The sequence below is a fragment of the Hyphopichia burtonii genome, assembly GCF_001661395.1.
Source record: "Hyphopichia burtonii NRRL Y-1933 unplaced genomic scaffold HYPBUscaffold_4, whole genome shotgun sequence".
Classification (NCBI taxonomy): Eukaryota; Fungi; Ascomycota; class Pichiomycetes; order Serinales; family Debaryomycetaceae; genus Hyphopichia; species Hyphopichia burtonii.
Window position 1 is genome coordinate 1,168,827 of NW_017963731.1, and position 21,322 is coordinate 1,190,148.

At 34.8% G+C, this 21,322-nt stretch overlaps 9 protein-coding genes across 9 annotated transcripts; 5 read left to right on the forward strand and 4 right to left on the reverse strand.

Annotated features, from left to right (window-relative positions):
• Positions 1-34: 34 nt before the first annotated feature.
• On the reverse strand, positions 35-789 carry HYPBUDRAFT_149072 (uncharacterized protein; the record flags this gene model as incomplete). Its single annotated transcript, XM_020220176.1, has 3 exons — positions 35-158; positions 214-272; positions 325-789. 3 exons carry the CDS (start codon positions 787-789, stop codon positions 35-37), a joined length of 648 nt encoding a protein of 215 aa, XP_020076401.1.
• Positions 790-977: 188 nt separating this feature from the next.
• PXA2 (ATP-binding cassette long-chain fatty acid transporter) lies at positions 978-3,131 on the reverse strand (the record flags this gene model as incomplete). Its single annotated transcript, XM_020222284.1, has 1 exon — positions 978-3,131. The coding sequence occupies one exon, from the start codon at positions 3,129-3,131 to the stop codon at positions 978-980; it is 2,154 nt and encodes a 717-aa protein (XP_020076402.1).
• A 225-nt stretch (positions 3,132-3,356) lies between these two features.
• Positions 3,357-3,710, reverse strand: HYPBUDRAFT_110399 (uncharacterized protein; the record flags this gene model as incomplete). The annotated part of the gene is made up of 1 exon (XM_020218761.1): positions 3,357-3,710. One exon carries the CDS (start codon positions 3,708-3,710, stop codon positions 3,357-3,359), a length of 354 nt encoding a protein of 117 aa, XP_020076403.1.
• A 1,667-nt stretch (positions 3,711-5,377) lies between these two features.
• On the forward strand, positions 5,378-6,979 carry HYPBUDRAFT_110151 (uncharacterized protein; the record flags this gene model as incomplete). The annotated part of the gene is made up of 2 exons (XM_020218751.1): positions 5,378-5,947; positions 6,023-6,979. 2 exons carry the CDS (start codon positions 5,378-5,380, stop codon positions 6,977-6,979), a joined length of 1,527 nt encoding a protein of 508 aa, XP_020076404.1.
• Positions 6,980-7,219: 240 nt separating this feature from the next.
• On the forward strand, positions 7,220-8,902 carry HYPBUDRAFT_157406 (uncharacterized protein; the record flags this gene model as incomplete). Its single annotated transcript, XM_020222285.1, has 1 exon — positions 7,220-8,902. The coding sequence occupies one exon, from the start codon at positions 7,220-7,222 to the stop codon at positions 8,900-8,902; it is 1,683 nt and encodes a 560-aa protein (XP_020076405.1).
• Positions 8,903-9,547: 645 nt separating this feature from the next.
• HYPBUDRAFT_167203 (RBR-type E3 ubiquitin transferase) lies at positions 9,548-11,020 on the reverse strand (the record flags this gene model as incomplete). The annotated part of the gene is made up of 1 exon (XM_020222757.1): positions 9,548-11,020. One exon carries the CDS (start codon positions 11,018-11,020, stop codon positions 9,587-9,589), a length of 1,434 nt encoding a protein of 477 aa, XP_020076406.1. The 3' UTR covers positions 9,548-9,586.
• A 154-nt stretch (positions 11,021-11,174) lies between these two features.
• On the forward strand, positions 11,175-12,278 carry HYPBUDRAFT_210322 (uncharacterized protein). Its single transcript, XM_020223065.1, has one exon. It carries the CDS (start codon positions 11,213-11,215, stop codon positions 12,245-12,247), a length of 1,035 nt encoding a protein of 344 aa, XP_020076407.1. The 5' UTR covers positions 11,175-11,212; the 3' UTR covers positions 12,248-12,278.
• A 162-nt stretch (positions 12,279-12,440) lies between these two features.
• Positions 12,441-14,916, forward strand: ZCF32 (Zcf32p). The gene has a single exon (XM_020221403.1). The coding sequence runs from the start codon at positions 12,554-12,556 to the stop codon at positions 14,855-14,857; it is 2,304 nt and encodes a 767-aa protein (XP_020076408.1). The 5' UTR covers positions 12,441-12,553; the 3' UTR covers positions 14,858-14,916.
• A 1,016-nt stretch (positions 14,917-15,932) lies between these two features.
• On the forward strand, positions 15,933-21,303 carry SEN1 (putative DNA/RNA helicase). The gene has a single exon (XM_020221404.1). The coding sequence runs from the start codon at positions 16,028-16,030 to the stop codon at positions 21,278-21,280; it is 5,253 nt and encodes a 1,750-aa protein (XP_020076409.1). The 5' UTR covers positions 15,933-16,027; the 3' UTR covers positions 21,281-21,303.
• The last annotated feature ends 19 nt before the right edge of the window (positions 21,304-21,322 follow it).

A 21,322-nucleotide genomic window follows, 5' to 3' on the forward strand; every position in this document is an offset into this window, starting at 1 on the left:
GATTTTTGTATTTTAAGTTATTTGCAGTAAATAATTACTCAAAGATTTTGAATTTACCCAATTCACATTGTATAAGACTGGCAGAACGTTTCATCTTCTGCTTCTTCATATTAATCACTGCTTCCTTTGCGGTGATTGACCTCTCGGAATTAGTGAGTCTGGTAGATGGTTAGTTTTTGATGTAAAGAAACACCATTCCTGTTTTTTACACACCTGTGAATACTTCTAAATCTATCTAAATTGAAAACAAGATCTTGCCATGCAACTCGTTGCTATTAGAGAAGTTAGTAATGTTCTAGAAAGAAGAAAGAGCTTCGAACGTACTTTGAAAGATTCTTCTAATTTCATAAGAATTTCCTGCGATGTATTAGTATAATCATCAAAGATAGCATTGTAAGCATCTTCCAAGACATTCCAAACGAATGGGGAAACATCTTGAGCAGCTTTTAGTGATTCTAGTTTCTGCATGTTTTGTTTAGCAATTTCATTAAGTGTGTCTAGTTCTTTCAAACTGAATGATTCAGGAATTTTGATATTGTGTTGGGTAAACTTCGAGGCAATGGAATCCAAAGATTCTTCTTCATACTTGATGGACTCTCTTGAGTTCTTTTCCTCATTTGAAATACATTTTGGCATTAGTTCAGTGTTTTTTTTAGGTATTTCAATATCATCGTTAATTAGCACTTCGTCCCCGGGATTCCCAAGACTGTTAATGGACGAAGTGTTATCAGGTTTTGAAACTTCCCTTCTCTTAACTCTCTTGTTTGCCGGAGATGATTCACGAGTCATTTTGTAGGTGTATTGATAAGAATAGACGTAGGCGGTTAATCTTTCTTTTTTTTAGCCTTTTTTTTTTTTGCAGTTTTCTTTTGATGTTCACAGAGAAACCTTACATAATTTTATGTTTCATCATAACTTCATGTTTATTATTTATAAATACTTAAATTCTCTATATAGCAGCTAGTTAATAAATAGGGTTAGTGACTGGCTAATTCAGTTAAATTCTTATGAGACTTTTCATATCTTAAATGTTGAGCATTTGAAACCTTTCTTAATTCTGCAAGACGTTCTTTTAGCACTGGAACATCTCTTAAGTTTTTCTCCAATACAAGACGTTCTTCTTCAAAACGTAATCTTTTTTCAGCGTCCAATTCACCAAAGAAGTAACCGCCTTTACCGTCGAATTTGAGTAAATAATTATGGAAATGCCATAAAGCAGGTCTATGAGCAACTGATAAGAGAGAAATTCCTAATTCTTGAGCTCGTTTATACATAAATTGTTCCATTGATGGAGAAACAGCAGAGGTGCACTCATCTAGGACTGCAAATTTAGGCTGATGATAATATAAACGAGCCATAGCCAAACGTTGTTGAGCACCAACCGATAATTCTTCTGACCAATTACGAACTGAATCCCAAGGGTTTTCATCATTTGAAGAAGTGAGTAATTCTGATAAATTTAAAATTTCTAAAATTTGCTTTAAATCATTGTCAGTTTTACGAGACTTATTTTGTTTAAATTGACTTTCAGTATGAGGGTAAATGATTTGTTCTCTGAGACTTCCTTTACATAAATAAGCTCTTTGGGGTAAATAAAACATATTTTCAGTAGTTGGAATAATGATCTGACCTTCTTTACAAGGCCATAACCCACCCAACATTCTGAAAAGAGAAGATTTACCAGAACCGTTTGGACCAGCAATAAGTAAATGTTGACCAGGTTTAATACTGAAATTTAGTTTTTCAATTAAAGTAACATCTGCAGGGGTTACTAAACGAACATCTTTGAAAGTAACTTCATCACCATACGATACGTTACCTTCATCTTTTACACTTGAATTTTTGGAAGATTTAATTTTGTACAAGACATCTTGCAAATCCGCAACTCTTGTAGCATGACCAACCACTTGTAAAAGGTATCTTCTTGAATAAATCAAACGATCTAAAGAATCAGAAGCGCTTAATAGTAATCTTCTATTAGTGATGAAATCACCAGAAGCAGAAGGATCAGGTTCTTCCCCCCAATATTTATTAATGAAAACCGGAGCAGAACATAAGACTAAACCAGCAGCACCCCAAAAATATTTTACAATGAAAGTTTGAGCAATTTCATGAACAGCTTTTTTCCAATATTCCATTTTAAGAAATCTTTCAAGTTGATAATAACAATAATCCAAATAATCTAATTCACGATTATGGCCACGTAAAAAGGCAATTTCTTCATTATTAGTTACAACTTTTGAATGGGCAGATCTTAATTGACCTTCCAAGTTAGCTCTTTCGGAGGCTAATTTAGCGAATGGAGGAGAGAAAAACCGAAGGATAGTAGTTGAAAAATAAGCTAATAATCCCAAGGCTAAAGTACCTTCACCGGAGCCCACTCCACTTTTCGATAATTCTTTAGCACAAAGTAGCAAGTCAAGAGTTGGTTTTAATAATTGACCAGGTAAACTTGATAAAGCAGAAGCTAAACGAGAAACATCAGTAGAAAGTCTTTGATCAGGATCTTTAATTTTAGAATCAGATAATTGAAGTAAAGAATAATAATTTGGATCTAAAGAATCAGGTAAATAATCTTCCATTATACTATTATTAATGTTGATTCTTAAATGTTGACGTAATTTACTTTTAGTATAATTTAATAAAGAATTAACTACTGAAGCTGGTAAACCAAGAAACATCCAAAATGCTAATAATTTACCAAATTTTTTCAACTTCTTCGAGACTAATGCACCAACCAACTTACCATCTAAACTTGCAACTTTAATGGTAAGAAAAGCTCTAATAACAAGTAATACAAGATTACTCACAAAATAAGCAACCACTGGATTTGCATACGAAGGTATTGAAGCCTTATATAATCGACGAAAGGACTCTTTCGACAATTTAACTGACTTATTAACTGGTTTAACATGAGTGGAAGTCAAATCTTTATCTGAAGCATTTTGAAGGGTATCGGAAGGAGTATTATCCTGTTGTCCACTATTTTCAGATTGGCGACTAGATTTTGTAGTAGTTGCTCCTGAAAATGCTGCGGTTATCAATATGATATAAGATGCATTTAAAAAAAGTGATCTATTACCTTTATATACATTAAAAATTGAAAGTGCAAGTGAATTTTGACTTGACATCGTTAATTTAGTAAGGCTAATTTCAACATATGATAGAAGAGTCTATTAAAATCAATGAGTTTATCCTTTCTCTGCTCATCAACACAAACTGTTGTAGAAAAACTGGAAAATGAAGGAGTGTGGGGAGGACGACCGCAACCGCTCTTATACTTGTTTACCGAGGGACCAAACAATACGGAGGGGAGTAAGTTGGTGGTGTACGGAGTGTTTTCTTGGTGTGCGGGTTTATTCCAAATTGGGGAAGGTCAGTTTATACTGGTCAATCTTGGAAGTAAGTTCGTTGATTCTGGTGTAGTAGTAGTGGTTGGCTAGGTCGGTGGTGTTTTCACAGTCCGGGTTCAGTTTGAGCAAGTTTTGGTATAGCTGGTAGCATTGTTGTCGACTCCAGGGTTTGTCTATGGGTAATCCGTCTTGAATCGAAAGTTGGGTAGAGGTATGATGGAACCATTCGGTGCTGATATCGTCTAGACTTGAGTCGTTGTTCTCCACTGACTTGGGTTCAATGTACCCTTTGGTATGGAGTAATTGTGTGAATAGAAGGAGGTCTCGATTACTATATGAACTAGGATCAATGATCATCCTGTTTGCTGGTGCCATACTTCAATTTGTATCTCTATATCTATCTATATCCCTTATGTTTATACCATGCAATATATAATCATACAATCATAGAATATATACAATCATAGAAAATATAATCATAGAATATATAATCATAGAATATATAATCAATATCATAGAATAATACAGTTGAGATGAGCGCGTAATTTTTCAACATCGGTTGGTGTACGGAGGTTTTCTTATGGCAGAAAAAACAGCAGTATCAGATCCGATTCGTTTATAGGTTGGGAACTACCTGTTAGGTTTCTGAAGAAGATTTGGTCTTGTAAGGGAAAGGGAAACCCTTATTGGTATGAAATTTGATAAGATCGAACATTAGGTTAAACTTACCTTTGTTATTTTTCGAAAAAAAATTAGTTTCAATCAAGTTAAATGAAATGCTGGCCCATAAACTATCTCCAAATTTTGAAGATCGTTTTGCTAAAATAGATATTGGAATTCCAAAGCTTGGAGATCCTCCTATATTAAAGAAAGAGTCATCTCCTTCCAGAATCACAAATTCGAATTCAACCCATTCTTTACAAAAGGTGATACCTCCATATACTAAAACAACCGATTTCATAATATCTCAAAGTCCAACCAAGAATAAGAAATTATATCCTTCTTCTTTATACCCAAATAATAATACTCAATCATCTTCAGGCATTCGAAATGTAAGTAATACTACTACTTCAAGGTCTCCCTTCCTTTCTACTGCTAGAAGAGCGGAATCAAAATCAGGTTTGTCAAATAATACAATAAATAAACAAAAATCCTCGATTCCTTCTATAACTAATAATCCAGGAAGTAAAATTAGAAGTCGTCTGGTTTCGTCAAACTCACTATCATCCAATCAATACAGATCTCAACTGCATTCACAACTTCCCTCACTTCCTAAGACTCCAAAACAAAATAAACCTCTTTCTAATATAACTCAACCTTTACCTTTAAATCATAAAGCAAGTTCGAAATCATTGCCTCCTTCAAAACAACAGTCTCATAAACGTTATCTAAGTTGCCCACCTCTGGCAAGAGCTGCTACTAGTCATGCTTTACATCAATCTACTACTAATGAAAATGATCAACGATTTTCTTTCATGAGAGAAACTTCCTCTTCCAAAAATAAACAGTCTATTCCTTATCAATCGCCAATTCCGACTCCTAATTCTTCAAATCCTAGTTCTACAGCGGCAATAGCTGCTGCTGCTGCCACTGGGAGTAGATCTAGATCAGTATCGGAGATTAATCATAAAAGAAGTAGTCTAAATGGATATAAAAAACGCCAACTTTCAAATAATAAAGTTCCAACACTCACCAGTAATACCAAGAAAGCTACATCAACACCAAACAAATCACTGGACTCAATTAATTTAAATTATAGCACAAGTAAATTTTCTCAATTGGCTCAAGATTCAAAACTGAAAAGAAATTTACTGTACGTTGATATATCAAGCGGAAGTGAAAGTGACATTAGCATTTCTCCAACTCACGTTATTGGTGATGAGCCATCGGTGCTTCCAAAGAAAAAAGAACATCCGTATACGAAATTGGGTGGTTTGAAACAGCAGCAACAAAGCCTCCAGCACCAACAGCAAGATCAATCTTCTCGTTCTATGAAATATGATTCAAAAAGACCTTCAGAACTAATGACTCCAAAACAATCTCCAATCAAACAAGCTCCACCACTAGTTCAATCTAATAAAATTAATAGCATTAGACAACTTTGTACTATAGTTTACCACCAAGATCCATCATTATTCGAATATAAAAAAGAATCAGAAGATTATTCTTTTACAACAAACCCTCCCTTTGCCCCTCAAGATGTTATTGCGAGTGCTGAATCTCATGGTGAAGCATCTTTCAATATTTATGAAAGAGGTGAAATTCTTCGGAAAAAAGATTTGTATTACATCCCCACAAATAATCAATCTACTCGTACAATAAATATCAGAAGTTACAGTGATAATTATGGATTTGATGACGATAATGGCAACTACGTTGTTATTCCTCATGATCACATAAATTATCGATACGAGATTGATCGTGTTTTAGGTAATGGTTCTTTTGGTAATGTTGTACTTTGTAAGGATCATAAATATTTCAATGGTAACCAAAATAAAATGGTTGCTTTGAAAATTATTAAAAATGATTTAAATTGGTCATTACAAGCAGTTTACGAAATCAAAATGTTAAAACATTTAAATGAAAATTTCAAAGTTGGGGGACCGGGTATAAATATTTCTAATTTTGATCTGGAATATTTACGTGAATATGGAAATGATAGTAAAGAGTCTCCTGTGTTAACTTATTATGATCATTTCCATTTCCGTGGTCATATGTGTATTATTACTGAAGTTCTTTCATTAAACTTATACTCGCTTCTAGAAATCACAAAATTTAAAGGTTTTTCAATAAATTTACTTAAAAAATTTTCTTATCAGATTTTGAAAGGGTTACAATTTATTCATAATAATAAAATTATTCATTGTGATATTAAACCAGAAAATATAATGATTAAGTTTCCTAATAATTTTGATCCTAATAGTATTAATGAATGTAATGACTTTACGATTAAAATTATTGATTTTGGTTCCTCTTGTTTTAATAATGAAATTTCTTACTCTTATATCCAATCAAGATTTTATCGGGCTCCAGAAGTTATCATTGGTGCAAAATATAACTCCATGATTGACCTTTGGTCATTTGGTTGTGTTATTGCAGAGTTATACACGGGAATACCTCTTTTCCCTGGGAAAAATGAACTAGAACAAATAGGACTCATTTCAGAAGTATTTGGGGCACCTAGTAGTTCTCTAATCGTGTCTCAACGTAATCTCTTATTAAGATCCATAAGGAGTCAAAATGCTGCTAAAAACATCTTAGATGGTGCTTTAATGAATCAAAATAACATGAATAAAAATAGTTCGATTGATGAAAAATCAATTAAGCGTACCTTGTTGTATACTTTATTTGATTCAGAAGGTAAATTTAATTTACAATTTCTAAACGTTAGATTACAAACGATCGCTCAGTCCCAGACTCCAAACAACTATAATAATACAGCTCCCAGGCGTAATTTCAGATTAAATTCCAAAAACTTGGAAATAATGCTCAAATTAGCTGCAAATAATGAAGACCGAAGCACTGGTCAATCCTTCATCAAATTTTTGCAGTCTATTTTCAAATGGGATCCTAATGAAAGATTAAATGCTGCAGATCTTTTAGCTCACCGTTTCCTACAAAACTAGGATCATCACTTTCATACATACATACCTATATCATATCATATAAATAGTAACAAATCGTAATAATTAACATTCCATTTAAACAGTATTTAGCCGAAGTCCTCATGTGACTAAAATTTGCGACCGAGCAAGTCAGAAAAAAGTTAAAAAACAATCCAGTGTTTGACTGAATCAACTCCGCATTTAAATACATTCCAACTCTTATCATCCCTTACTCTTCTTGAACAAACAAGCAACTAAAAGATGTCTAGCTCAAACAATGATCCTTCCAATTCCAAGAGACTAAGAGCGTTGAACAAAGCATACAAGTACACCAGTAATTGGGCTGATAAGAATGTTGGTACTAATCGAGGACTAGCAGCAGGGACCGCAGCCTCCGTGATTGGAATGGGTATTGATAGGACTGAAAGAAGAGACTCAAGAGACAGTTTGGACACAGATATTTTCTCGGATGAAGAATTGAATGCACTTAAAGATATGGAGGAGCCAAAGGATAGTAAGACTAGCCATTTCATGGACCATTTTGTTGAAAAATTATTGAAAAATACCATGCCAGATGATGACAAGCAAATAATTGAAGAAAGATTACACGATCCAGAAAGAACCAAGAGGCCGGGTCTTTCCCTAAAGATAATTGCCTCGAACTTTAAAAAATTAAGTACCAAAATGAGTGGGTTTTTTGAAATTCAGTATGGGTTAATACATATTGTTACATGGAAGAGACCCACAAAAACCTTATCATTCTTAGTGATGTATACCGCAGTTTGTCTATGGCCACACCTTGTATTGGCTTTGCCATTATTATTTTTGCTTTTTGGAATAATGATTCCTGCTTATATTCATAGACATCCTATGAAAACTCCTGAACTCATAAAGGTCAAAAAAAGGGGACAATCTATATTTGAATTCTTTAACCAATCACTGGAAGATAGTATTTTAATTGATTTACTCAGTGATGAATTCAAAGAGCATGAACTTCGACCAACGAGCTCAATAAGCTCGGAAAGTTCAACATCTGTATTCACTCAACAGCCAGTCTCGGCCAACTCTGTTGCAAGTGACCCAGTTGATGTGAATGAAAAATTAACTAAGAGGAGAAGAGCTCGTTATGTGAAGTCTCAAATGTCTTTGTTTCTCAATATGAGAGATTTACAGAATCTAACATCTGATGTTATAGTTGCATTTGACCAAGCAGAAATATTTTGGTTTGAAACTGCAGGTTTTAAAGATGAAAGATTTTCGACGTTTCTTTTCTATATAGTAGCCATTGCTACTTATATCGTCTTGTTCTTGGGGAGATTTATTCCTTGGAGACTCATTTTCATTCAATCGGGTTGGTTAAGTATTATTTTATGCCATCCACATAGTAAAAAACTTTTAGTCGCCATCCTGAAAAATAAACAAAAGCAAAAATTGCAAAAACAAAAGAAAGAAGAAGATTCTGGTTTACCTAAAGAAGATGAGGAGCCAAAAAAGTTCGATAGACATGACATTATCATCGATGATGCTGCTGACGTTCGCGTCGTGGAAATATATGAGTTAGAAGTCAAAAGCTTGACCAAAAATGAATGGTCTTTTTACTGCTATTCAAACAGATTGTTCAATTGCCGTGATCATTTAAGGTTATCTGGAAAAAGACCAACTGGAGTTGAACATTTATCGAAAGTCTTACCTCCTCCGGAATGGAAATTTGATGTTGGGTACGAGAATAACTGGGGTATAGATATCGATCCTTCGAGATTTTTGGAAGAAAGACAAATAGATTCAACTTATTTACTAATTAAAGATGATGAAAAGGAAGGTTGGATCTATGATAAATTGAAAAATGCTGACACTTCTGACAGCGTATATGAATTCCGTAGAAGACGTTTAGTGAGAGAATGCTTCAGGTACTCCAGACCACCTAAGAAACCTCTGTCTTACTAGTTTTATAAATACATGATTATCATCCGAGATATAATAATGTTGTAGGTTGCAAAAAGTAGGGCAAGAGTTTAGTCGTGTTACCCGGTCGCATTTTTTTTTTTTTCATTTTTTTTTTTTTTTGCATCTCATCTTCAGAAAATGGTATAAAAGAAGCTCGATTTCTCGTCCTTTTAAAATTTTTTACTTCTTTTTTTCTCTGTCGACGTACTTCATAGGATCATTTCTATAGGTCACGTCCCATCTTTGACTCTTCTAAAGAGCCACTGAATCCAACTTGGTTGATGAGTGAGATACCCTTATACCCTCAAAGTGAGAAACAATTTAGCTTGTCTGTGATTCTTAGCAGTCCAGTCATCTATCTTTATTTGCCTTTTGTTTATGCGAGATGAACTTGTTTCGTTTTCGCCTTGAAAGGAGCGATGATCTTTACCCTTTGCTTCATGCCTCTTCGGGGGCTTTAGTATTGGGTGGGTATAAGTGGCTGTCTGACAAGTTGCTTCTAAACATGTTTTGTGTTTAGTTGTGACTATAGTTAACTTGTGTTGATTCGTCGACCCTCTTTTAGAAGAGTAGTTGGGTAGTCGGAGAGCTTTTTTTTATGTATTACATTTTTTTTTCAGTTTTTTTTTTTCGTTAGGTTTATTTAAATAAATATAATCTATATACAATTTTTTACCTGTAGTTTCAGTCATCGTTTTTCACGAGACCTTCGAAAAGACGTCCGTAGCAGTCGCTGTGTTTATCATTAAAATGATAGTATGGATCATCAGGATTCAAAAAGGTTCCGCATAAGTTACAGAAGAGGGTCTGGCATGTTGAACATTTCATTTTATTACAACCATCTGATCTCTGAATGACAATTTCACAAACTGGACATTTTTGAAGTGAATTATCCTTTTCTTTTAACATTTCATCAAACAAGATATCCATTCTGTATTCTTCTGACATTTTTGCCATTGCATTTCTTCCATACATTGAGCTTAATTTTTTTCTTTCTTCTGAATCCTCTGAAGATTCAATCCATAAATCTAATGCTTTGATGGGGATATTCGAGTATAGTCCTCTTTTACCTTTACATTCGACGTATTTCCCATGCCACGATTTACGACATCTCTGGCAAAAAGCACTATTACACCTTCTGCAAATGACCAAAGGGTCCGTCAAATCTTCTCTAAAGATCATTTCAGGACAATTTTCATTGAAACATGGGACCAATCTTGTTGGGAATAACTTTGTAATTATTGCATGATTTTGCCTCATGAATAAGTCTCCATACCTAGCAACGAATTTTTCAGAGTCTGAAGTTCTTTTAACGAGAATAGATCTGAGTAGATCTAGTGATATTGGGGGAGTCATAAGATGACATTTGAATTCATTAAAGTCAAAGGCTTCATTTGTTATATTATCAAGTCGTAAATACTTTTCTCTGATCTTGGATAATTTAGTTGTGCATTCGTATTCAGGACAATGAACTCTTTCAATGGAACCTGATTCGATCAAACTGGTGAAATATTCAAATAAACAATCATTACAGAAAACATGCCCACATTCAAATTTAGAGCAATACTCACCTTTGTAATCGGTCTGGCAAATTCCACATAAATAGGTTAAATTATTGAAAGCCAACTGTTCTTCATCTTTATTGAATTTGCATAGATAATTGAACCTTCCAATGCTCTCACATTCGATTACCGATCCGATAAACTCATCAAATTCATAATGTATTTTATTCTGAATCATTTCCACAAGGGTGAAAATTATACAATCTTTCAAATCTTCCCAACATTGAAGAAGCTCTTTTAAAAGGGTTGAGCTTTTAGTGCTTGACACCACATTAGAAAATATTCGTAATACGGGAGGTGCATCATAAGGATACCGTTCCATTAACCGGAATGTGAACTTTATCGCAGGCAAATAGAATATTTTTTGTTTTTCAATCTTGGAGTTGTCAGACTTGTAAACTATTTCAATGCCCTTATCATTTTTGACGGGTATATCTAGTGATCCAGACAACGATTCGTAGTTGATCTTTACACTGGGATAGATAATTTCAAGAGATTGGAGCTCTTGAGTCTTTACGTCCTCAGAGAACTCTATCTCTTGCGTCAAGTCTGTCATTCTATAGCATTTAAAGTTGGATCCATTAGAGATAAGTGAAAATCTTATAAATCAAAGCGATATTATCCTGCATGTTAATCCACTAACTGTTTTTTATTTTTTTTTTTTTTTTTTTTTTTTTTTTTTTTTTCAGTTGAACACGATTTAAGTCGTTGTCGAATAGCATTAACTTCTTGCTAATAGTCAATAAAGATGGATTCGTTCTCCAAGAAGGTTCGTACGTTCGATGCGTTTCCTAAGATTGATTCGGAGCATACTGTTCAATCGAAGAGAGGAGGTCTCTCTACTCTTCTCACGGGATTTTGTGCCTTGTTAATTCTTTGGGTTGAAGTTGGTGGATACTTGGGAGGATACGTAGACCACCAATTCAAGATCGATGACCAAGTGAATACAGATATGTCAATAAATCTAGATATGCTTGTGGCCATGCCATGTGAGTTTTTGCATACCAATGTTATGGATATCACCGATGATCGTTTTTTAGCAGCAGAGTTATTGAATTTCCAAGGTACTGATTTCATTTTACCAGAAGGATTCCAAATAAATAAACACAATGATGCACATGATACTCCTGACCTTGATGAAATTATGCAAGAAACACTCCGAGCAGAGTTTAGAGTTAGTGGTGCAAGAATACACGAAGATGCACCAGCCTGTCATATATTTGGTTCGATTCCAGTTAATCAAGTCAGTGGTGATTTTCGTATTACCGGTAAAGGGTTTGGTTACAGAGACCGCCTGATTGTTCCATTCCAAGCATTAAACTTTTCCCACGTAATTAAGGAATTTTCCTACGGTGATTTCTATCCATTTATAAACAACCCATTGGATTTCACTGGTAGAACTACCGAAGAAAAACTTCAAGCATTTAAATACTACTCAAAAGTTGTGCCTACGATGTACGAAAGACTAGGTATAGAAATCGACACTAATCAATATTCATTAAGTGAACAACATCGTGTTTACAAGACCGATCCAAGAGGTAGACCTCAAGGTGTTCCAGGAATTTATTTCCATTATGATTTTGAACCCGTCAAATTGATTATCTCTGAAAAAAGAATTCCGTTCCTTCAATTTGTAGCTAGATTGGGTACTATTCTTGGAGGAATAATTATTTTAGCGGGTTATCTTTACAGAATGAGTGAAAAATTGATCAAAATCTTATACGGGAAGAAATACGCTGAGCGAGATACTGAAAAGAAGAAAGGTGGTCTCTTAGATAGTTAATTGTATCTAATGTATGTCTATATATATGTATTTAAATCTTTCTTTGTATCTAAATTTAAATCTATATATATATATATCTAATTATATGTCTACCTTCCCCATTGGGAATGTGCATGCGACTTCCATGTGACGGAAAAAAAGATTGAAAAACCGTTCAGACCGCTGCTGAAAACACTATTCCTTGATTTGAAACTCAAGTCAATAGGTTTAAATCAATTACTAAAGAACGGTTTTGGTATAAATGTTGAATGAAAGATGAATCATTTCTGTCGTTTTCGAAATATTCATTAAATACTTTTAGGAACAATGAATCATTCCAATAACGATAATTCCGCTGATAATCAGGCCAAAGAAGAAGAAGAATCTACAACCAAACCTCCTAGGCCCAAGACTCAAAAAATTCAAAGATCAAGAACGGGATGCTCCAACTGTAAGAAGAAGAAGATTCGTTGCAGTGAGACCCGGCCATCATGTGAGAATTGTATTAAAACCAATAGCGAATGTGATTATTCGTTGAAATTAACTTGGGGAGGAAGACCTTATAAAGATTTACTGAAGAGAAAGGAAAAGTATTCTGTCAGCCAAATTAAAGTGAAAAATGAAAATAAGTCTAAAAGAAAGAAGGATATACAATTTGTGGTTAGCGATTTATCGAAAAATTTGAGTCAAGCAAGTACTCCAATGTCTTCACTGAGCTCAATTCAGTCAATTGATAGAAGGGAGAAACGGAAACTGACTGATACTCCAGAATCGGTCTCAATGGATGAAAGTTCATCTTTATTGAGTAATTCGTCTCCGGGTTCTAATAAGAAAAGAGCCATGTTAAGTGTTGGGGATTTCACTCCAATAACCGACTTGGCTCTGGCAAATCAATTTGAACAAGTTGAAAATGGGTTTTTATCTCCTGCCTTCCCAATTGTAGAAGATGATCACGAACCCGAATTTAATAACTCTGAGCTTTCTATCTCCGATGGAATAGAATCGTTATCCAATGCCTTAGATAGAATCTCAAATGGTACTCATGAACTTAATTTGCAGAATTCGGATATATTTAATAATTTAATGATGCATGATGACAAGATTAAAATAGAGGAGTTTGACAAAATCGATCCTTTTGATGAGATTGGTGATTCTAATCAAAACTTTGATAATTATTCTGAAGATTTAGCTAAAATTGAATTTTTTTTCCCAAAACACCCTAAGCTTGTTAGCGAATCCTTGTCATCATCATCCTCGCCAAAAACTATAACATATGATAATGAACTTGCATTGGATGAAGAAAATAGTCCCTACTATGATTTTAGTCTGATTCCACCCCCCTTAACACCTTTACCAGATTATTTACTACGTATTCCTTTGTACCGTAGTCTTATGCATTTCTGGGTTGAAGTATTCAGTAACAATTTAGTTCCAGCACCATCAAATATTTATGAAGATAATCCATTCAAGGTTTTATTACCTCAAATGGCAATGCAAATCCCTTCACTTTTATTAATCTTATTAACTTTTGCAGCCAAGGCTAGAACAACTTTAGGTGAGAATGCAAACTATATTCCTAAAGAATTGATCGATCAATTATTGAGCAGAGCATGTAATGAATTATTGAAGTGTTTGAAAAATAAAGACGAGGCAAAATCAGATGGTACATTAGCAACAGTTTTATTATTTTCAGCCTATGAAATTTTTTTTGCCGAAAGTATGGAACGTCATAGAGCTCATACTACAGGTGCTAGACAAATCATTAGGGCAAGAAATAAAGAAGAATTGGCTGAATCATCTCATTCAAACGTTGGAGTCGTTCCCTCCAGGAATGAAGGTGACGTTTCTTTCTTTCTAATGAGATGGTTTTTATATGTCGATGTAATAGGATCATTATCAACCGCAAAGATTTCTAGTGAACCTTTGTACTATGATAGTGAAACTCCTTTGAAAACATTTGACTCTAAGGTTGAAGAATCAGATCAAGATCCTAAAAAGGATATTGATTATTTGTTGGGTTTCGACGTCAATCTTTTTCCAAAATTTGCTGAGATTTCAATACTCATTAAAAAATCAGAAAATTATAATTCAGATCTCATTCCGGTTACTTTAGTGACAGACGCTTTGAACTTAAAGGAGAATTTTACCAAAGCATTCGAAGAAGGAGAAGCAAGACGCCAGGCAGAATTAGACTTGATATTCAAGAAAAAGTATGCTACAAGTAAAGACCTCAACATTACCAATTTAATCCAACAGGATAAAATATTAAGATGTACCAATAAAATCTTCTGTGACATGGGTATTTTAAATCTTTATCGTCGAGTCCTCAAAATTCCTCGTAATTCAAGCCTAATTCAAGACTTGGCCAATGGAATAGGCTACATATTAGAAACCACCATTCCTTCCCTAAGCTCAGCTGAAATATGTACTATTTTCTGCTTATTTTGCGCTGGCTGTGAAACCTTGGATTCTTCTAAAAGAGATCTATTTTTCGATAGATTTACTAGATTGGCTCGAAGTGGCAGTGTTAGTGCAAAGAAAGGTCTTCAAATCATGACTCGGTGCTGGGACACCGGTGAAGATTGGATCACTTCTGCCAGAGCTTTAGATATAGATATAATTCTTTTGTAAATACTTTATATACTTAGTTACTTTCCTATAGATTTTGCAATAAAAATGTGTCTGGTGCACAAAAAGTTTTAAAAAAAAAAAAGGACCGCGTCTTCGATTTAGTTTTTTGATGGGCACTGAAAAAAAAAGAGCGTCTATCCTCTTTTCTTTCTTACTTCTATAATCACCGTATTGCACCGGCTTCTGGCCTTTTATATTGTAATAGACTTAGAGAAGAATAGAAGAATGGATGAGCGGGTTAGTGATATACCGCCTGCTGATTTTGAAGCTATCTTTAGTGCGTTAGCTTCTGCTGAAAAGGAGCCCGGCAATTCTGAAAAGCATTCTGAAGTTTTGATAAAATGTATGAAATACATACCTAAAAACTGCCCACCTCGTCATTTTTTCTGTGATAAATATATATATCCAATATCTGCCCATTATTTAATCGTTTTTTCTTTTCCAGGTGTAAAAAATGATGAAATCAGTCATATTAATGAACTTCTAATCCAAAGCTTACAATCATGTGAGAACTGCATTAACAGATTCAATTATGCTATTGCGAAGTTACGTGAAAAGTTCCTTATAGAAAGGCAACTAGATCGTGGTTCTTTTGAAAGTTTTGTAAATTTGATTTATTCGTGGCAAGCTTTGAGAATTAAACTGACTTTACAATCTTGTGTGGAGAAATTTGACCTGGCTTATTCCCTCACTGACATTGATAGAAATGCTATTAAAGAATGCATCATTGGACCATCTATACTAAGAAATGATCCACTGATTAGAGAGTTACTTAAAAAGGTAATTGCCAAGTTTCCTGATGACCAATCTCTTCTTCCAAATAGACTATATGCTGGTCTTCTTTTTTTCCAAATTGAAGGGGATTCTCTTGAAAAAGATTGGTCAGATAAATGTATGAAGCATTTGGAAGAGACTAATTTCCATTTTGATGGAGAGACATTAGATGAAGTTGTACGAGATGAATTCAATCTTTATTTTTACAAAGTTCAAAACGCTAAAACTTTTACTGAAGCCTTGTGTATCAAATTTTGGAATACCCTTACAAAACTTCTTGCATTCCTTGATAAATCTGCATTTTTAAAACTCAATGAACCAAAAGATATTGAAGTCATGAGAAAGCTTGAAGAAATCAATTTTTTCAATCTTATCAGAGTCCTTTATAATAATTTGATGGCAATTCAAGATAAACCTTTACCCTCATTATTATCCGCTTTCGATGCTATTTTGAAAACAGTAGGCATTGACTTTTGGAGAAATTCTTCAGCCGTTCCATTTCCTGGCTTCTTGGATCCAATTCTCCTGAATCCCAACTTTTCTAAATATTTATTAGATCCTTCCAATTATGAACTCAGTGTCTTCTTAGATTGGACTTTACTGTTTGTTGGGTCCCTCACATCTTCACAAAGACAAACTGCAGCCGTGAGGATTTCTACTTTCTTAATGAGAATATCACAGAAAAGAGAGGCAGATAATGGTTCTATAAATGAAACCTCTCAACTTAATCAAAAATCTTGTCATCTTTTACTTCAATGTTTTGATATAGATATGAATAAAGTTAATTTTGCTGAACCTAATTTTGCTGTGAATATATTGAAAAGAAGAGACGTTAGAGCAGCTGTTGATAGTCAAGCACCCCTTGTGGTTTCAATGGCGATACAACAGTTGAAGAACTTGACACTTGAAGAAAGTGAAAACACTGAACCAAGCAATGCATTACATTTAATAACCAGTAGCGTGGAATACGATATTATTAGTTTAGCTCATAATTCCAGTATATTAAAACAACTGGGCAATGAAATACCTTCTTCCTTTGATGCTTTCCCCTTATTATGGGAGGAATTGGCCAAACTGCAGCTTTATATTTATCCCCAGCTTACCAAAGAATTGGTTAAATCAATGAGGAATACTTCCAATATCATCAAATTTTCTCAAAAGAAGAATAATACACAAGTCAAGGAAAAGTCTGATGCAATTGCCAGACATAATGGTAACGTTACACTCATCCTTAAATTATTAGGAAATGTGTTGGATAAGGTGGAACAAGCAGATTCTCATGTTTTAAAAAGCATATTCAATGATAAAGATATTGCTATTAGTTATTGTTCTTGTTTATTCTCTCCCTCTGTGAATCAAGCTGCTCTTAATATCTCTTATCAAGCTTTTGATGCTGCTGGTAGACTTGAAGCAATTGGTGGTCTTCTTAAGTTGAACTTGGAATCGTCGCTAAATGCAATCAATAAGAACTTGCGCATTCTAACCAATTTGGCAGTTTTTGAACCTTGTCCAAAAACCATTAGAATTCTTATGGATGTTGTCCGTGCATTGACTAATCCTTTGGAAGGTATTGCCACGATAAGATCTTCTGAGCTCTGCAAACCTGAAATTAGAGGACTTTGGGAAGAAAGCTGGCACTTTTTAATGATGGTTTATGAAAAAACTTTACTTTGGGCTAGCCATTATCATTTAGAGGAGCTTATTGAATTTACTCGTGATACTTTGGAGTTGAGTCATTCTTTGCTTGATTCCTTTATGATAATTCTGAATGCATTGAGTGATGAAAACAATAACAATACATCATATTCCTTGCTTGGTGTCTTCATGAAAGCTTTCCATTATGTGATTGTTTGGTTGAGGTTGGGTGATACCTCGCTTTTGAATTTATGTTTGACTTTGGTTTTTAAAGGATTAGAGTTGGCTAAAGATTTAAACTTCACTGTTGATATAAAATTCATTGACTCATTCGCCAGGTTTGGTGCAAGATCAAAAAAATTTAAGAATAAGCTTAATGATCAACAAAGAGCTGACATACTTGCGAAAGCAAGTGAAATAGATGGGCCACTCGTTGACCAAATTCTCGCCGAAAATCGTAAAACTAAAGCTTCGAAGTCTTCGGTTATGGATTCTGTTCAAGTAGATCAACAAGCAGCCTATAAATATCAAACACATCAAAAACCTACTAAGCAGCAAACATTAAGCAGGTTTGGTGTAGTGACAAAGGAACCTCCAGTGGCACCTCCTCCAGCTGAGAAGGGATATAAATCTGCAAACTTAGAAGCTATTAGAAAAGAGTTAAAGTCTAACAGAGCTCCATCTGTCAAGCCTGGTCCGACTGTTGCTCCTGCTGCACCTAGACCTGCTGGCTTCAATTCAAAAGCACCAGCTGTTGGAAGATCCTTGAATATAACAAAACGAAAGAGGCGTGATTCTGAAAGCTCGGAAGAAGGAGATGATGATAATATTGACTTTTCTGATTTATTCGTTGATAAGAAGAAGAAAGCAAAAGTCGTTGAAGTTGATATAAATGGTAAAATTATAGACAGATCTGCTCAAACAAAGAAAATCGATGAGGAGCGTAAGAGAGAAGAAAGAATGAGACTTAGACTTAACGTAAGTTTAAAACCCCTTTATTCAACTATTTTAAAATGGAACTATAATTCTACGAGTGATTATCCTGGAGACGACAGAGATATTTATAAGAAAACAAAAGAGACTTACGAAGATTGTAAGGACTATATCAAGACAACAGAACCTCTTTTAATGCTTGAATGCTGGCAAGGAATTCAGTCAGCTAAAAGGACCCAACAGGAGCTTCCTTTTGAGCTTCTCATCGGAGGAAGAACTAGTTGTGATGGATTTTTTGATGTTTACGCATCTATTAAAAAGCAAGATTTGAATGATAGGAAAATAGGAGACTCCGACTTGTTAGTCTTGGGTCATGCCGAGTCCACAGATTTTTCTTCTGCCAAAGCAGCTGCTGATTTCCTAAAATCGCCTGGTGCACAAACATGTCTAGCTAAAGTTCGAGATATAAAGTCTGCTAGTGCTGACCATTGTGATATTGTATTAAGAGTGTTTCCACAAGGGCCCATGATGGGAATCTTGACCCCTAAGTCTATTGTTTTGAGTATGCGGGTTACTCAGATGGTTACCACTGAAAGAGAATATTCCTCATTGAAAGGCTTAGAGTTTTACGACTTGTCTGAAGAAATAATTAAAGGAAAACCAGCAGATCATCTTGAAATTGGAGATGATGAGGCCAACAGAATAGTTGATATACATAAAGTGAATAAATCGCAAGCCAAAGCTATTATTGGATCATTTGTTAATGAAGGATTTTCTTTAATTCAAGGTCCACCGGGTACTGGTAAGACGAAAACCATTTTGGGAATTGTGGGTTATACTTTATCTCAAACAAAGGCGAACCTAATTAATGTTCCCAAAAGTATTGAGCTGTCAAAAAGTCCCTCTCCAGAGTCCAATCAAGGACCCAAAGTATTGATTTGTGCTCCAAGTAATGCAGCCGTTGATGAATTGGTTTTACGTTTGAAAGATGGTGTTAATGATAGTAAAGGTGAGAGGTTTTCTCCAAAAGTAGTCCGTTTAGGAAGAAGTGATGCCATCAATGCTGCGGTTAGAGACCTTACATTAGAGGAATTGATTGATAAACATTTACAAGCCCAATCAAAACAAGCCGTCATAGATCCTAGCATCAGAACTGAACACACAAAGTGTATCAGTCTAAGAGATCAGCTCAGAGATAAATTAAACAGACCAAATCTATCTAGTAATGAAATAGTTGAACTTGAGACTCAATTAAGAGAAGTCACCAAACAACGTAACGAATTAGGAAAGAAATTGGATGAACAAAGAGAAAATGCTTCCATCGCTTTTCGTACTAGAGAAATTGAAAAGAGGCAATTACAAGCTAAGATCTTATCAGGTGCACAAATTATCTGTTCTACATTGTCAGGTTCAGCTCATGATTTTTTGGCAAGTTTGTCTATGAATTTTGACCAAGTGATCATTGATGAAGCTTGTCAGTGTGTTGAGCTTTCTGCTATCATACCCTTGAGATATGGTTCAAAAAGATGTGTGATGGTTGGTGATCCAAACCAATTGCCACCCACTGTTTTATCCCAAGCCGCTGCAGGACTCAATTATGAACAAAGTTTATTCGTTAGGATGCAAAAGAATCATCCCGATTCCGTATATCTTTTAGATGTGCAGTATCGTATGCATCCAGATATTTCTAAATTTCCAAGTCAAGCATTTTATGAGTCACGTTTACAAGATGGTAAGAATATGCTTGAGAAGAACGACAGACCGTGGCACAAACAATTTCCACTTAGTCCTTACAGATTCTTTGATATTGTTGGTGCACATCAACAGCACGAACTAACTAGATCTTTATTTAATTATCTGGAAGCCAGAGTTGCTTTGGAAATAGTTGAGAAACTTATGAGAGTTCTACCAGAGGACCAATTCAAGGGTAGAATAGGGATAATATCTCCGTATAAAGAACAAATTAGAGTTTTGAAAGATGTCTTTAGAAAGAAATATGGGATTGGTATTTTAAATGAGATTGACTTCAATACTGTTGATGGTTTTCAAGGTCAAGAAAAAGAGATAATCATAATGTCTTGTGTCAGAGCCAGTGAGTCTGGTAATGTTGGGTTCTTAAGTGATGTTCGTCGTATGAATGTTGCCCTAACTCGTGCTAGAACTTCTCTATGGATTCTTGGTAATAAAAGCTCTTTAAGCAGAAATAAAGTATGGGCCAAACTTTTGGCTGACGCTGATTCACGTAATGCAATCACCAGTGCATCTCCTGGATTTTTAGCAAGAATCTCATCCTCTAATGTCTCCAAAAACATATCAACACAAGCTGCGGTGCCAAATTCGGTGAGTGATAATACTATATCAGACTCGTCTGTGTCGGTATTGAGAAAAGAAAGTAACGTATCGAGTGGTAACCAACAAAATCAAAAAGATGATAAAATTCCAAATAATCACAATAACAATCAACATACTAATCATAACTATAAAAGACAAGGCAATTATACTGGTCATGGCCAGTCTGGTAATAATAAGCAAGCCGGCCATGGTATGCCAACTCAACCTAAAGACAAAAACGTTCATAAGTCTAATACTGTGGGTGGATCATCTCTCAAGCGAAGCTCTTTATTTGAGAGTCCCACAGTTAAAAAGAAGAGTGTTTCAAAACCGGCCATTGCTATAAGCTCAGCCAAATCTCCTCCCCTCCCTCCTCCTAAGTCACCACCTCTCCCTCCACCAAGATCATCACCTCTCCCTCCACCAAGATCACCACCTCCCGAACAGCTTTTTTCACATACTGAAAATAAGGGGACATCACAAACTTCGAGTAAATACGAGCCAACTCAAAGGAATCACCAAAAACGAGAATACTTTGGTAATAGCTATCAGAAACTTGAGAGTGCAAAAAATAATGACAATTATCATGACAATAATAGTAATCATGCTGATCATAAACATTCACAAGCTAAAAAGCTGGTCTCGTTTGCTGAAGATGACAGTGGGCCCAAAATAAAACCATCAAAATCTGGAGTAATAGAAAAACCGGCAAGTATATTCATACCTCAGAAGAGAAAGAAGAATCGTTGAAATAACAGCTTAGACTACTATAAATAATGTACATTAATAGAT